Source organism: Anser anser (genome assembly GCF_964211835.1).
Source record: "Anser anser genome assembly, chromosome: 5".
NCBI lineage: Eukaryota > Metazoa > Chordata > Aves > Anseriformes > Anatidae > Anser > Anser anser.
This window is the reverse complement of record NC_139725.1, coordinates 61,800,732-61,816,662: the sequence shown is the minus strand read 5'-3', so window position 1 is coordinate 61,816,662 and position 15,931 is coordinate 61,800,732. Positions and strand designations below refer to the sequence as shown.

Below are 15,931 nucleotides of genomic sequence, written 5' to 3'. Positions count from 1 at the left end.
AGAGCCTTCATTGTGACCCGGGTGTGCATTGCTGCCGTGGCTGCAGGGAATGTAACCTCCTGCCCAGGAAACCCTCTTGTCTGTGTGAGAGAGAGAGCGCATCAAGGGCTCCCATCACATTTCAGGTGACAGAAAGCACCTTGTGACTTCTTCCACATTCACTGAAAGTTGTTCTCTTACATTCCTAACAATTGTTTTAATAGTCACGTAGCTGAGGAGTTAATAGAGCGTGCCATGTTTAGTAAGCACATGCAGTGCAAACACCACTGCGGAGAACATGCTCGGTCTTGACCTGCGACGTAGGGAATCTGTCTGATAAGTAGGGATCGTCATTTGCCTTGAACACACATCCCAAGTGCAGGGACACCGCACGTCAAAGGCTGCGTGAGACCAATCCTACCGTTGGTAAGCTCGTGCCTGGGCCAAACTGATCTGAACAAAAATTCCGAGGCAGAAACAGACTCTGGAGTAACCCAAAATGTGTTCTGGGCACTATGTGAACTTGTAAAGGAACTTTATTTACTTAGGGAATTCCCTCCCTGGGACACCCATCGTTCACTATCCTGGAAGATGCTCGTTTTCAAGCCCACTGCAACCCTCATTTATGGTGAAACATGATTGCATTTGTTTGTTCAGCTCCAATTGCACGTGTAAATTACTGCTTAATTATTTTAAAATAAAAACAAGACGTGTAATTTTTAAGAATTAAAAAGGTGCTTTGGTTTTTTCCCTTGCCACTCCCCATGTAGGCTCTGAATGCTATTATGTCTAGCGCTGTGGTATGATGTAGATAAGCTGGAGGCAGTATTGCTGGCAGTATTACTGCAATTAATATGTAAAGATAGGAGGTCTCAGGGGAGCCAGGCCTACTGCTAGGACTGTAGTGAGTGATTCTGCATCCTGAGGGAGGTCTGCGTAAGTTCATTTTGACAATTTGCTCTGCATTCCTGCTATCGATCATGTAAGTCCGTTTTCTTTTGAGCTTCTTTAATTTGCTTCAGCACCTGGCATTAAAATGTCTTTTGGATCCCCAAACATGAAGGTGTGAATAATGGAGCTAAATATATTAGTTTTATATAACCATACTTTAAAATTGTCTTCCCATCCACTTGCCCGTTAGATTTTGCAGAAAATGAAAAAAAAATAGTATCTAGGAGATATTTGGTTTTTAATTATCACTTGTCAGATTTTCCCAGTTCCACCAGCTGTTACCTAGGTTCTCTTGTGGATTTAGAGATTGCTCTTCCCCCACCACCACCCCAGCCTTGCACAAGCTACGTGTTTTCCTAGTGTTTTTTCAAAGACTCTGGACAAGTAATGGGCCAGCTTCTTCTCCTGTTTGTTCATTGTCTCTTTTACTTTTGAATAATTACAATTTTTGAATACCTGCTGCTTCAAGGTTTACTGCAGTCCCCTCCTCTCCTTCTTCTGCAAGAAAATGGTTGTGATCAAGAGCAGCAAGGCAAAAAAGTTCCAAAATGATTGTTTGTTTCCAGCCACTCGCATGTCCAAAAAACCACAGGCTTCCATACGGACCATTGAAGTTGACTTTCAATATTTCTTCTTCATATTAATAATTGTTGTAGTTATATGGAAAGATCGTTACACAGCTTTTGGAAGTGGTTTGCTGGGAAACAACAGCAAGAGATATGGCTAGGGAACCTCATTGTTAAACAATGAGATATTCTGCAGAGCAAACTATGCCAGATCTCAGGGAGTAGAGGAGATTTTAGTCACCAAAAGGAAATATTTATTTAGTAAACTCTGCAATCTCATTCCTAGATGTTTTTGGAGCTGCTTTCTGTCTGCCCTTCCCTACCGGTCTCTTGCAACTGTATTAGGACTTTGAAAAATCTGGTTCTAGTTTATTTTATGTATTTCTAGTTTTTGTTCTGTTTAGTGTTGCTGGTGGTGGGAATATAACATGTTTTGGAAAACCACTGAACCTTGAACTCAGACTTGAGAGGAGGAAAAATCATTTTCAAGTATTCTGCTTTGAAATATTTGTTAGCTGCTTAGCCTGGGTCCCACCCTCCTTTACCGACTTGGGATCTGATTTATTTTCTTTTCAACAATGTTTATAGCTAGGATATACATTACGGCTTAAACAAACAAACAAAAAAAGAAAAGTGTGTGTGTGTGTGCGTGTTTATTCTCTGTGCGTTGTTAGTACACACGGTTTCTGTAAGTACATTACACCATGTGAAGATGGAATTTGCCAAGTTTAGGTCAAAACTTCGACTGAGCTCATGCTATATATTTTTCTGTCTCCTCTGGTGGCTGTAGCCCACTTATGGGGTTTATGAGTTGGCTGAAGCCTCTGAGAATGAAACTGTGTTTTTTCAGCTCAAGCAGTCGACTCGTGCTTTTAGATCCAGACATTTTTGGCTCCGGCCCTACAGATGTCAGTCCATTTTTGTAGAGTAACTGATGGGTTTGAGTTGTAAATCTGTCCCTTTCATGTAACTCAGCCCTGGAAATTTGGCCTAAGTTTGCCTAGAGTCTTTCCTGTTTGTCGTGAAACTGGTTAAGCTAGGGATAGGCTGTATGGGGGATAGAGAACAGAATTGCCTGCCCTTGCAGAGCATCTTGTGCTCTTGCTTTTTGTGTTTCGGTCCTAGTGGGAGCCAGTTGTCTGACCTGCAGTCAAGGACCATCTGCTAAGCAATGCACTTACACAACGAGAACAGAGGCCCTGCCCTAAAAAACACACGTGCTTAAACATTTTCTCTTCGTTTCTGGCAGAGCTGAGGAAGGACATCTCCATAATAACATAAATATGCATATGACTTCAAGGTGGAAGCGGGCCAGGGCTGGAAGAGCGGAGGACCTATCGTGTCTAATGAACGGAGAATAATTTAGTCCAAACGACCGGGTTATTTGAGAAACTGTTGATGGTCGTGCTCATTTCTGAGAATGTTGTATTCTTTGCCATCTTGAGGCCGTGTGAGCAGTCCCTTACCATACCAGGTTTCAACTGTGTAAGCCATTAAATTCCAGAAGCCCTGAATTATGTAGCCAATATACGGGGTCTAGCTAGACGCGAGTCTGGACTGGAAATACTGCTGCTTATAATTAGTAACACGACTGACACTGGAGTGTATTTTCTCTTTCACTTTAGCCTTCAGAATTGCTTACATCAAAATATGGCTGTTTCTTATCAATATACGTCAGCCCAGCAAGTCTGGAATAATTTGGATTTTGCAGAAGATCCTGCTTCTTGTGTTGACGTACTGGGTAGCTTACCTTTACGAGCAGGTACAAAAATGAGTGTGTTGCTGGGTTTTTTTTGCTGCCCTACAGAAATCCATGGAGAAATAGACTGGGGACACAGTGGTGTCCCCAGTACGTATCTCACATCTTTAATTACAGTTAAGAGGAGCAGATAAAGTGTTTCTACTGGTAGTGGTTCCGTTATCTTTGGGCTCGTAGATATTCTTCTACTTATCAGTCATTACCATAAAGAATTTTTGACATCTCTGTCTTTGCAACTATATCACAGATGTAGAACTATTTTTTGTAGGGAAAAAGCAAAAGGAGGAAAAAAAAAATATTAAGGCACTTCATTGGAGGTTTTAAGATGCTGAATTATAGATCTGCAGGTGCTCTGCTGTCCCTGAACACTTGAGATAATGCCATCTGGAGGAAGTTATTTGTTGGGACAGGACAGCATTTGAAACTTTGAAGTCGGTAATAAACAAAGTGAAGCAGCTGGAAGCTGGCAGAAGAAGAAACAAGCCGTTGAGATTACCCCGCGCTGTTAAAGGAATGAGAGTGCTGCATTCACGTTGGCTTTTTTCATGTGCTTGGAAGTTTATTCTTGCTCAAGAAGTTAGCTGCTTCAGTTTTTACATCAGATAGAGAGTAGAGGGAGGGTTCTGGGGGGTGCTGATTGTTTATAAATTTCAGGAAGTCATATGCAGGTAATTACAGTAATTACAGCTCCGGTTTTATACCGAAACAATAACCTGGGTCCTGGTCCTCCCTATTCATTGTCTGTGAAGATAGCACTCATCGTCTATGAGATAAGGGTCTGCTTTACCTCCCAATAGATTAAAATTGAAAGTATTTTATTTAACGCATGGACACCGACCTTAAGGAGTTAAAGCACATGGTTTTTATTTGGCTTAAAAGTCAGACTTGTTTAGTCTTTTTATTTTGCCAAATAGAAAAATTTAAAAAGAAAGATTTAAACATTTTTCTTTGTTCTTATTGTTGCCATATGGTGTTGGTAACCAAGCCTCCCTTCAGTGTGTTTCAGTTCCTTTTCCATTTGGCACACATTCACAGTGCACTTGTACATAGCATGCTCGCTGTGTGACGGTACGTCGTAGAGGAAAAACTCCCTTCACAGGTCACCGGATGGTTGACACACCATTAATTTTTATGTTTCTGTTAAACAAAGATCTGGAAATTTAGTACCGTACACGAGTTTGTTATAGATTGCCGAGCCCGGGACAAATCCCTAATCCGAAACCTGACCTTTTCCATCCAAGGGTCACCAAGATGTTTCCAGTCACCGCTGAGTTTCCACCAGCCAAAGACCCTCGCACACTCAGGAGGGGTGTTGGTTTTCACAGTTTATATGAATGTATCCCATTAGATGGTGACGATGAATTTGGAGGAATGGAGGGCACCTTAGGTCCCATGTTCCACTTACTGGATTTTAACAAGGAAAATTTTTATAACTACATCGACGTACGTGATTACAAAATTGTATTGAGTACTTCCAGAGCTTCCAAAGAGGAAAAAGCTGTGAAGATTGCCTGTTGTCCTGCCTTGCCTTGCTTTGTAAGTGGAGGAATTTTCCATGCAGTTTTATGGCATATCAGGAGATTATAACCATTGCTATTTGCATATTTGCGGCTGTGAGAAGTTCAGTGTGTAAGAGGAAACCGACTTCGTATTGGTTATGAGCTGTTCTCTGATGGGGGGAAAAATAAAATGGAATATCACGGTGTTAAAGGAGGTGCTGGCCAAAGGCTGTACAAACTATCACTGATGTACAGCAAAAGCCCACTACAGACATCAGTATATATGCATGCTTAAAAACATAGATGTAAGCATAAATATGAGCATTTAAACGTGTGCTAGCATTTGCGTATTTATTTACAGAGACGTCTCTATGTATATGTGGAGGTGTTTTTTAAAACGTATGCACTGTGCATGCCAGAGGTTAGATTAAGTGAGAGGTGACGATGATAAAGTGCACATGAAAGTAACGTAATAGTTGCGTCTTTGAGCCCACGTAGAGCGTAGGACTAGCAGCTTTCTGTCCTGGAAAGTTACAGTCATGGAGTAGAGTCTGTTGAGTAGCTGAAATGGGATACCCATCATTTTTTATAGTTAAAGTGCTGAAAGTTGTGTATTTTCTGCGTGTATCTAACAAAGTCAAAGACTTCAGATTTCTTCCTTTAGAAAAAGGGAAGTGTTTACTTTGGGTATTTTTTTAAGCTTATCTTTAAGGGTATTTGGATAACTTGGGACCTGGTGGTTTTTCAGTTGAGCAAGTAGATGGAAATATTCTGTTGATTTCTCTGTCCCTTTAGCATTTTATATCTATCTTAAAATGGAACTATACTATATCTGTAAAATGAAGTAGAGTACATGTTAAGAAGAATGTAGACTGATATGATATGGTCTTTCAGCACCCCAGAATCAAATGCTTGTAAAGTTCCTGCTGAGCCTTGGGATAAGGATATATATATATATCTTCTTATACCTCCCACCCCCTTTTTTTTTTCCATAAACCTGAAAACAGCTGTTGAAACAATGACCTCATGGAATGTGACATGACCGTGGAAATTATGAACAAAGTCAAGCTTTGAAAGCATCAAACTCCATATAGTGACGGAGGGTTGCTTTAGCGTCTAGGATGATTTACAGAGCTTCCTTGGGCATTACACATTCACATCTTTTACTGTGTGTCAGCTTCACGTCTGACCAAATAAACCCTTTGCTTTTCTTCTGTTCCTGTTCTGAATAACCTATTTTTGTCATCCAAGCATGGTTACAGACTAAGCTCATGGAATGACTTCTGGAAAAAGCAAAACACATATGTTCCTTGCACATCTTTGGGGTGTTACCGTAAATGTGCTTTTGAGTAACGTTCAGAAGATGCTGAGTTCCTCGTGGCTTCCTACTGCCCGTGTGTTAATTTGCTCGGGCCCATGCCAACACAAACTCTGGGGAGGGTTTCAGGCTGGTAATGAAGAAGGCTGTCCAAAAAGTGAGGGTAGGCAGTGAAACTGTGGACGTTGCTTCTCGCAAAGTACGTACGTCGCTGAGGCAGGGAGGTGACGTGGTGGCTCCCAGGGGACGCAAAAATACTCTGGTGCTCCTGCTACCTCTGCAGAGCCTCCCTGTGCCTTGGCTGGCACAGCTTGCTCCATGGACTGGCTTTACCATCTTTGGCTTCATTCGTGTTTGACTTCCTAGGCTGTTGGCAGCTGCTCGAGCATGAAAAACACCCAATGAAACTTTATTTTTGCAGTGGGGTTTTGTTGTTTTAATTAGTCATTTGAAGCGTGCTTCGCTACAAGTCAGATGAAAGCCGATTACTACTACAGTGACAGAGTAGATAATTAACTGGGGTGAAAGAACTTTTTTTCATTGAGAAAATAGTGTTTTAATTACCTAGCCTATCATAGAGGAAGGGAGAATTATTATAGCGTATTGGAATAAGAACAAACACCAGGAGAGCCTTTGCTGTTGAACACAGACTCATGTATGTTTGTTTTGCTAGTAGATGCTGCATTTAAAATAAATATCACAAGGACACCTGAAATCTCCAAATACTCTTCCTGTAGCTCTGTGAATGCTATGCTATTCATCCAGTGCCATTTTTCCTGCCCTGCTTTGTACCGTTTCTGTAGCCTGATTTACGTCTTGCTCCTTCAGCCCCACGGGTTAATGCATCTTGTCTCCTTCCTGTGGCTAAACGTAGGAGCTTTTGCCCGTCACCCTTCTGCCTTCCCACCTCTGGTGTCCTCCATAAGCAGTCAGGGAAATGGGTTGGAGCTGGGAAAAGCTAAAACAGCTTCTTACTTGTGTTTTGGGCAGCCGAAGCACTCACAGGGTGTTTTTCTTCATGGGACTTGTAGCCAATAGCTTCAACCTAAATTGCTTTGCTTTTTAGGATTGTATAAAGCTATGTGGTATTGAACAGCCTTAATGTTTTCTAAGGTTTGATGCAAACAGACGTACACATATTGATGGATTTTAGAGATGCTGTTAGTGTCTGCAGATCTCATTTGTTTTGTTTTGTTTTTTTCCTATGGGAAGCAGTATGTGTGTTTGAAGTTGTTCCATGCCTATTGGAGATTATGTATGTATTCGTGTGTGTGTACACACGATGTATGTGTATGTAAATACAACACTTTCTGTGTATGTCCAGATACTCATCCCTTTATTGTCTGATAAAGAGAACTGAGGTGGCTGAACTAGCACATTCTGAAATGCCCCAAACCTGCGGGCAGCGAGGGGTCTGTCTCTTTGTATTTCCCTGAAGTGATGCAATACTGAATTGACTCCAGTAAAGTTGTACCTGTTATAGACTGCAAATAATTTGGTTTTGTTCTGCTCTTCTTTTTTTTTTTTTCTAGGAGAAAATGTTGTCCCACATTTAAATTCACATGTTTCTGCAGCAAAGGTGTCGGTGAAGCTGCCTTCCATGAATACAGATAACCCAACACAAAGTACGAGCAGTGTACACGGGGACTCGGATTCTTCAGGGACAGATACGTTTTAAAGCTTGACAGTCACTGTCTGAAGGTTTTGTTTGGTACGTTTGTCTGCCTGGTGTGATAGTCTGGATGTTTCATCACAATACTGTTTTTTCAGTACTGCTTATTTTGTACTGTTTTTCTTACAATTTTGTTACGATCGTGATTGTAAATTTAGGCAGTGATTCTGCTTGTGAACATATCCGATATTTTTAAACAAATAAAATAATTTTTTGGAATCACTGTGCTAAGTCAATGATCATGAAGGTCATTTAAGTATTTATTGTATATACAAATGACTGTGGAAGGGATCAGTATTAAAATCCATGGCAGAGGTCTCTCTCAATGATGGGGAAAAGAATGGTTGGCTCAATACAGTGTCAGTACTATTGAAATGTGGAGCCAGAGGAAAATATATGCAAAATCAAAGTCTGCAAGAAAATTGTTTCTGGATACTTGCAGAGCTTGTTCATCCGTAGAAGACCGCTCTCACAAGATAGTAATTCAAAAAGTGTATGTAAAAGAGACCTTAGGGTTCGTGTTGTTACTGCGAGACACTTCTATTTGTAACAACCGCAGGGTTTTTTCAGCATTTTGATAGTTATTTCCCTAGAGATGATTTGTCTCGTCCTCCTTGAATGGAGAATGTTATTTGTTTACATTCGTTTTATGTAAATTCCTTCTTCTCCTGGGACAGAGCTACTTGGTAGTCTCAGCCCTTCGGAAGCCCAGTGATCTCTAGTCAGAGCTGCCACGCCGTGATTAGCAGCAACGCTGCCACCACCAAGGGACTGCTCAGTTTGCTCACAGCAACGTGGCCAGTCCAGCAGTGGGGAGAAAGGTAGGATTGCCTGCCCCAAGCAGCATCTAAGTGAATCAAAAAAGAGGGATTTGGATGTGCTCCAGCAGGAAAACGAGGAAAGGAGCTTTTCTCCAGGCAGGGCAAACACAGCTTTTGCCCTGTTCCTTGTCCAGTCTGAGCTTTTCATAGGGTGCCTGGAAAATCAGAGACACTGTGGCACTTTCAAAGGCATGGGACATGCAAGCAGCTCTCAAAAGCTAGGGAAAAATACTCCTTTTTGGTTGACTTGCACCTTGTTGTGACACTGGAGCATATAACTTCATCTGCACAGCTTCGCTGCATCACTTAATGGGAGGCGCTTTGTTGTTGCAGATAGTCATAACCGTGAGCAGTTCCCATTACTCTTATTTTATGGAGCCTGCACTGATTTCATCTCCCTGTAACCGAGAAAGATTAAAAGTTCCCATCGGTTGTATTTTGATCTCATTGACACGAGGTTCGGTTGATTTGCTGCAGAATCTGCAAGGGTAAATGGAAAAAGAGAGAGCTTCAAGCGTTCAAGGTCAGTAATATCGAGGGGATTCAATTTTAAAGGAGGTCTCCTGAGCACGTTACAGAGTTGTGTTCTTGTCTCTCTTGACAGACATGAAAATAGCACATCTGGGTTGGGGGGGAAAGCGTGGCAGGCTTCATGCAAAATGCAACAGAGCTTTAAAAAAAAGCAAAGGTACCACTGTGAGAGCATTACTAGGAGCTGGCTTCCACCGTGCAGTGTCACGAACGTGTTGTCCAGGGGTGAAGCTGCTTCTGGACGTCCTTACGCCGTGGGGGTGCTGACACCGCCGGTTGGGGAGCTGGGCCTTCAATCAGACCATAGACATGATCGATGCTCTGAATGGCAGCTGTTTTTGGGAGGGTAGGGACATCCTTTATCCTGTGTCAGTTTGCTTCAGCACAGCATCAAGGAGCTGCACTGGAGCTACTGATGGGATAACGAAATGCAGTGGAGAGGGGGGAGAGTCTTAAACCAGCTTCCCAGCAAGAGAAAAACCTTTATCAAACTACGCTCCAAGTGCTCTATTAATCTGCCAGGCTTTTTAGGATGCTCATATATAATTTAAGCTCCCTTTGTCAGCGTAAACAGCAAAAGAGCCCGGAGCTGTAGGATCAGGACAGCACTTTGCTGAACAAAGTTCAGTTACAGAGTCAAGAGCAGACAGACAGCTGCCAAACGGGGTGAGACGAGAGATGGCAGATGGATGGACACACGGCGAGGAGAGTGCACAAGGAGGCGACGGGACGGTCCCGGCCGGTGGGAGAGGCAGTTGTCATACCAGGAAAACAACCGTGTCAGGTTTTACTGTCTGCAGTGTTGAGCATCATTTATTTATTTATTTACTTATTTAATTCTCTTCTTTTTACTCTTCTTGGGGACAAATGCCTTTAAGTCAAAGGTATTTTCGTTGACTGAATCACAGAATCACAGGATGGTTTGGGTCGGCAGGGACCTCACAGCCCATCTAATCCCAGCCCCTGCCATGGGCAGGAACCCCTGCCCCCAGCCCAGGCTGCCCCCAGCCCCATCCAGCCTGGCCTTGGGCACTGCCAGGGATGGGGCAGCCACAGCTCCTTGGGGCAGCCTGCGCCAGGGCCTCACTGCCCTCAGAGTGAAGAATTTCTTCCCAATATCTAATCTGAACCTACCTTTTTTTAGTTCAAAACCATCACCTCTTGTCCTCTCACTCCACCCCCTGAGAAAGTCCCTCCCCAGCTTTCCCTTAGCCCCCTTTAGGTACTGGAAGGAGTAGAGCCGCGTGGAAATGAGCTGTGTTTTTAAGCAAATATGTCAGAAAAGGCCCAGTGCAGACCACTTCCAATTGGTTTTGAAAATTGCATCTGGAGTTATGCTCTGTTCCACCTTGGCATGACTGATGTGTGGTTTTGGAAGCCTCTGGATGCCTGGCGGTGTGATTCAGGTGGTGCTGGTGGGGATTACGCTGTGGCAGTGGGATGTCCTAATCACTCACCCCACTGCAACCTCCACTTACCACTCAAAGAGAATTGTGAGGGTGGAGGAAGTGCAAAGTATTTGCTTTTCTTCCCCCCAAACATACCCCAAACAAAGTGTCCTGGCACATAAACATAAGGGGACCTCTGTAAATCCGGCACCCTGCGCACAGCTCATGTTACAAGTCAGTTTTTATAATCCTAGGAACAAGCTAAAGGCTGTGGGGGGGTTGGGATTTTGCTTTGTTTTTAATCAGCCTCTCCATTTTTTCCTTTGAAATGGAAAAAAAAAATCATCTAGAAATTTATCTATTTCTTACTTTGGATTCAGTCTTGTATTTCAGATTCCTGTAAATAGTTTTCCAGAGTTTGAAATGGTAAGCACATGTTCGGTGAGCGCAGCCAAGCTGCGATAAGGAATTCATCTGTCTGCGTCTCCAAGTTCCATTTTGTTTCTACAGCTTTTGTGATTGAAAATGCACATTTCTCATGGGCACTCACAGAACTGAAACAGCGTGATTTGCGAGCTTGCTAAATGGATTTCTTCCAAGCAAGTCATTGGGGTATGTCATCAAAGCTTAACGGCATCAAATAGAATTCCATCCAGGAAAAGTATTAAAACCCCACCTCTGTACGGCTCTATTTTTCAGCAGCAGAGAGGTGGGGGGAGGAGGTTGCTGCTCTATTTCAGGATTGTAGCGTGGAAACCAAAACCCTGGCTTTATTTTTTGGTTCAGCTGAATTCCTGGTGAAGGTGGCCGGAGTGTGACACTAGGAAGGCCCCAGGACAAGGGTGTTTGCTCACGGATTGGACTTGCAAGCTATGAAAGTGCGAAGCTGAAATGTCCGAAGCATTATTTGCTGACCATCATTTTCTGATTTTGGTAAATAAAATCTGCAGTTTGGAAGTGAGGTCCTCGGAATCTGATTCTGGTAAAGTAAAATCTGGCAGTTTGGAAGGGAGGTGCTCGGAATCCAATTTCTTTCCCCTCCTCTCCCACACACCTAAGAAAAAAAGAGATGCCGTAGGATGAGGGCAGCAAAAATAAAGTGACTGATCCACAGGGACAGCACGCAGCTCCTGGCACAGGCAGGAGCCCCTTGGGACAGGACTTCAGCCACGAGCTGGTTTTTGGCTTGTCTGGTGCCAGCAGCACCCTTCCCCCTACCCAGCTGAGTTATCCTGGCTTTCAGTATATAGGAAGCAGAGCACTTCATGTGCACGATTAATCTTATCTGAATTGTGGGAAATTGGATAAAGTGAAGTTTTTATTACTGCTACTCACCTTCGTAGCTCAGGGATGGAAGTTGTCAAAATTAGCTGCTGAAAACATGTGCTGACCTTCCAAGGTGCTTTGCAGATCAATACAGGATAACGTTTCTGTCCTGACTTGGTACAGATGTAAGTGCCAACCTTCTCCCCGTGAATTAAGTACTCACATGTTTAAAATTACACATGTGCAAAAAATTGCTGGATCTCACTCTGAAATGTATCCGTTTCAGAGAGGGAACCCTGCAGCTATCTAACAGCTCACTGTTAACACTAGACACAAGAGTTTAAGACAGAAGGGCAAGAAGGTTGCATCCTACTGAATTGATACGACATGAGAAGTTCATCCTTTCTGTACAGGTCCAACAGGGTTTTATAAGTGGACTGAAAGCTACTTTGTGAGTTTGTAGTATTTGTACTGGCCAGCAGCTGTGTCCCAATGGATTTCTCCTTTTTTTCCCCTTTCTTCTGCTGCACTCCTGATTTAAATATGTCTTTCAAAAGCTGTCTCTAAAATATTCATTGTTAATGATCGTGTGTTGACAGCTCCCCTACCTTCCAGGACTAGGCTGTGATTTTGCCTCGTGGTCCTGCAGGTGTGACCCTATCATTTACCCAACCCGATGCTGTAGCATCTTTGAGCCACACCGTTGCACGTCTTAGCATTCTCTTATTTCTATCAAGGCTAGTGGTACAGTTATTATGAAACGATTAGATAATGCCAGGAAGAATTCTGGCCACTTCTTTATAACTTCTTCAGCCAGACAGTGCTCTTCTCTGCTTCTCCAGGGTTGTCCTTCTTTTGACATCTCATTACAGAGGCAAGTAAGAGAGCTGCAACAGATGCTTTTGTCAGAATTCCCCAAGAAAAAAATGGAAATCTCACAACACTCGTGTGGCCAGTTATGCAGAAGCCATAACAATGCCCTGCCCCTGTGAGGGGAATAATACAAACCCAAAATTCTCTGACCATGTCTAGAGCTTTTGTTATATCTTGGGGAAAAGGTGGAACCTGCTGTTGCCTGTTGCTCTCATCCTCTGCTTTGAGAGATGAGAAAGTAGCCTCTTGTAGTTTGGGAAGTATTTTTTCCTTATACATTGCTTCATATTTAGGCTAGAAACCAGAAGGTAGGAGAAAAGTCAGATCAGAAGTGTAACCAGGAGCATGTGAGGCACTTTCTCCATGGAGGAGGCCATTCCCTAGTGCTGTCAGTTGAAGAAAAGGCTGGGGTATGGGTGCTTCATCACCTGCTTGGGGCAGGGAGGCATCGTCCTCCTGACCAGATGGCACCCCCAAGGCCCATAGGTCTTTTGATCTGACATGTCCTGTGCTGAAGGTGTTGAGAAGGGATACATGAAGCCCGTGAAATGGCTTAAACTAGGAGCCAGTGGGCTTCTCGCCTTTGTAGTTCCCATTGCAGGACGAGGGCAGTTTTCAAAAAATAGTTGGGAAAAAGAGAAATGCAAAAATTGGTCATCTGTGAGTTAGTTTAGTGGGTGCTGAGCAAAAAAATCATGTGAAACTCAAAAAGCTGAAGCCATGGCCAACTCTAGGTAGCACCAAGCAGAAAGCAGCAACCTTGCTGCTGCGTTCTGCTTTGCAGATAAAATTTAAAATGTAATAAATAAATAGCAGAGCTATTTAAAAGCTTGCTGTCAGGCAGGTGACACAGCGATTTGGGATCTCCAGGCCCTCCCTCGGCTCTGCCTTTTGCTGGCAGGAGTGCCCAGCCCTGCAAATTAGGATTGCTAACATCTCATTTTGCCCTGAGCTGGCCACAGGCAGTGCCCCCTGTGCAGGGATGTGCCCCTGTCACACCGACGGGGTCGTTCCCTGCTCTGCCATCTCAGCGCACTCATTTCTTACCAGCCCCTGAAAGACACTCCCCTGATCGGTGCCTGTTCCTTAATATATATAAATTTGTACTGGTTCTGCAGCCTGTTATCACCTGGGTAGCTCGCTGTTTGATCGCTATGTGTAAATCTTGCCACCGTAATGATGACTTAGAGCTTATTTTTAATGGGTTCCAGGAGACGCTTCTTGCAGTGACTGGGGATTTTGCTGGCTGAGTGGCATCCTGTCATTTCTCCCCCTCCCCTTCTTTTTATTCTGTCAGCCTTGGAAATTGTGCTCTTCCTGCGTGATGTGCCCTTGGAGAAGGGCATCCAGCATCCTGCAGCTGTCACGTAAATGCCGCCTTCCTTCCCTTCCGTGCTGCAAAGCCGCAGCTCCCTCCCCGCTGCGTTTCCTTAATCAGCACCTGTGGCACCGAGGCATGAATCAGACGTGGTGCTTACTTGCTGTGAAACCCAGCGTCTGCTTAAAACACCGCTTAAGTCTGTTAATGCCAGTTGTTTAATGCAGCTTTCTAGGCAATAGGATGCCAGGTAAGGGATTCTTCTGGCCCATAAACTTTGCAGCTCAAAACTGATGAGGATTTCCAGCTCTGTGCCCCTCTGTGCCAAACTTTGTTGACTGATTTTGTTCTTTTTCCCCGGTATGGCTGGGAGGGAGGGGATCAGTTAGCTACAACCATCTTTGCAATCACTGTCCTCTTTTGGTGCACAGTTACGCTGCTGCCTCCTCTAATTTTCGTGAGCGTGTTTTTCAGGGTAGGGATGCAGATGGTTTTGTTCAGGTTCTTGTAGATTTCATTGGGAAACAAAATTTTTGCAGAATCTGGCTGGTTTCTGCAAGTCCTGCTAAAAGCAAGAAGGCACAGAGGGATGAGACGGGGACCTCAGCACCACGAGGAGTCCTTACAGACAGCAGGGTGCAGGAGCACAGACAGGAGGGTGACAAACCCCTCCTTGCTGCTCACGGGAGCAGATCTGTACCTTCTTGCTGTCCTGTTTGACAGGTAAAGATCTTTTAGGGAGGCACTGTTTTTTTTTCTCTGCACTGGGCCAATCAATAACAGGAAAGGACCATTCATCCCCCCATACTTGGGTTATTTTTGCTGTTATCTTAATTGCTTCATTCTCCCAACCCACACTCAATCTTTTGAGGGAATCGGAGCCTTAAACTTCATTCCAAGAACTTGAGGAAATCTCACGTCTCCCTGCCATTTCCCAGCACTGCTCATCTCGGAGAACAAACCCTATCTCTCCTTGCCTGATGCAGCCTGAATTTCCTCAGGGATTATCTAAACAGTGCCACGTGATCCATTTCTCTCAACCACTCTACAAATGGGAAAGCATAAATCATGTGTCCCTGCAAATAAACACAACTGGCAAGATGTTATTTTTCTTCATCTGAAGTAACACCAGCTCTTTAATCTGCCGCCTCCTGCAAGCATGTCTGCTCAGAGAAAGTACAACCACTACAATGTATACACAATGTTCTTCTGCCACTTTTCGTTGCGAGCTATAATGGGAACTCTATGCCAGAAACATTTAAAGTAAGGCAGCCAAATGAATACCTCTTACTGTTTTTGCTTCTCTTCTTCATCTTGGCTTTGAAAGCAGAAAGCATTCCTGCTTGTAAGGAAATGAACAGCCCAGCTACGAAAGGGAAAATCCTAACCGTGAAATCCTGGTGTAGCTTTATTTTCAGACCTGCGACTTTCTTTCAAGCATCGTGTTATAGTTAGGGGGGTGTTGGGACATTATTAATTCTGAAAATATTCTTTGTAAACTGAAAAAAAGGGTGAGTTCTTGCCTTAAGTAAAACAACTCTGAGCTGAGCACTTAAAAATGCTTCAAAAACTGGAGATGTTTTTACAGTTAAACCTTGTCTGGAGTTCATTTAAAATAATCATGTTTACATGGAGGTGAATTAGTGCGCTGAGCTCTGCCAATGCCTCACTGTAGCTAAGAGTGCACAGCCAAGAACTATAACGGCGGTGGTTCTGTCTCTGCGTGTTGCACTGCAGGGTGGCTGCAGGAATCCAGGGGAAAAAAGCCCAGGTTTGGAGGGGGGTGGAAGCTGAAATCGCTTTAGTCAGTGACAAACCTCGTAGGAATATTCCAGGGGGAATAAGTGCTGGGTCCATGCTTTGCCTTGCTATTTTTTGTGTATGCAAAAGGCAGCCAGTACAGAGGTCCCACTGATGGATGGGATTCAGTTTGCTGGGCAGTGAAAATCACAGAATCATAAATCATTGAATCACAGGATGGTTTCGCTTG

At 43.7% G+C, this 15,931-nt stretch overlaps 1 protein-coding gene across 10 annotated transcripts in view; it reads left to right on the top strand.

The window, feature by feature from the left end:
• KIAA0586 overlaps nucleotides 1–11,445 on the top strand; it is a 70,604-nt gene extending 59,159 nt beyond the window's left edge. For 2 of the 10 annotated variants that reach the window (XM_083837167.1, XM_083837164.1), the window contains exon 31: nucleotides 7,605–7,963. In XM_083837167.1, the coding sequence (XP_083693293.1) occupies nucleotides 7,605–7,750 (146 nt within the window). In that variant the 3' untranslated portion in view covers nucleotides 7,751–7,963. Of the gene's footprint in view, nucleotides 1–2; nucleotides 126–7,604; nucleotides 7,964–8,421; nucleotides 8,566–8,898; nucleotides 9,089–9,661 lie in introns of those variants that run through there. The other 8 variants (XR_014584758.1, XR_014584759.1, XR_014584760.1 and 5 more) reach the window with 8 other exon arrangements.
• The last annotated feature ends 4,486 nt before the right edge of the window (nucleotides 11,446–15,931 follow it).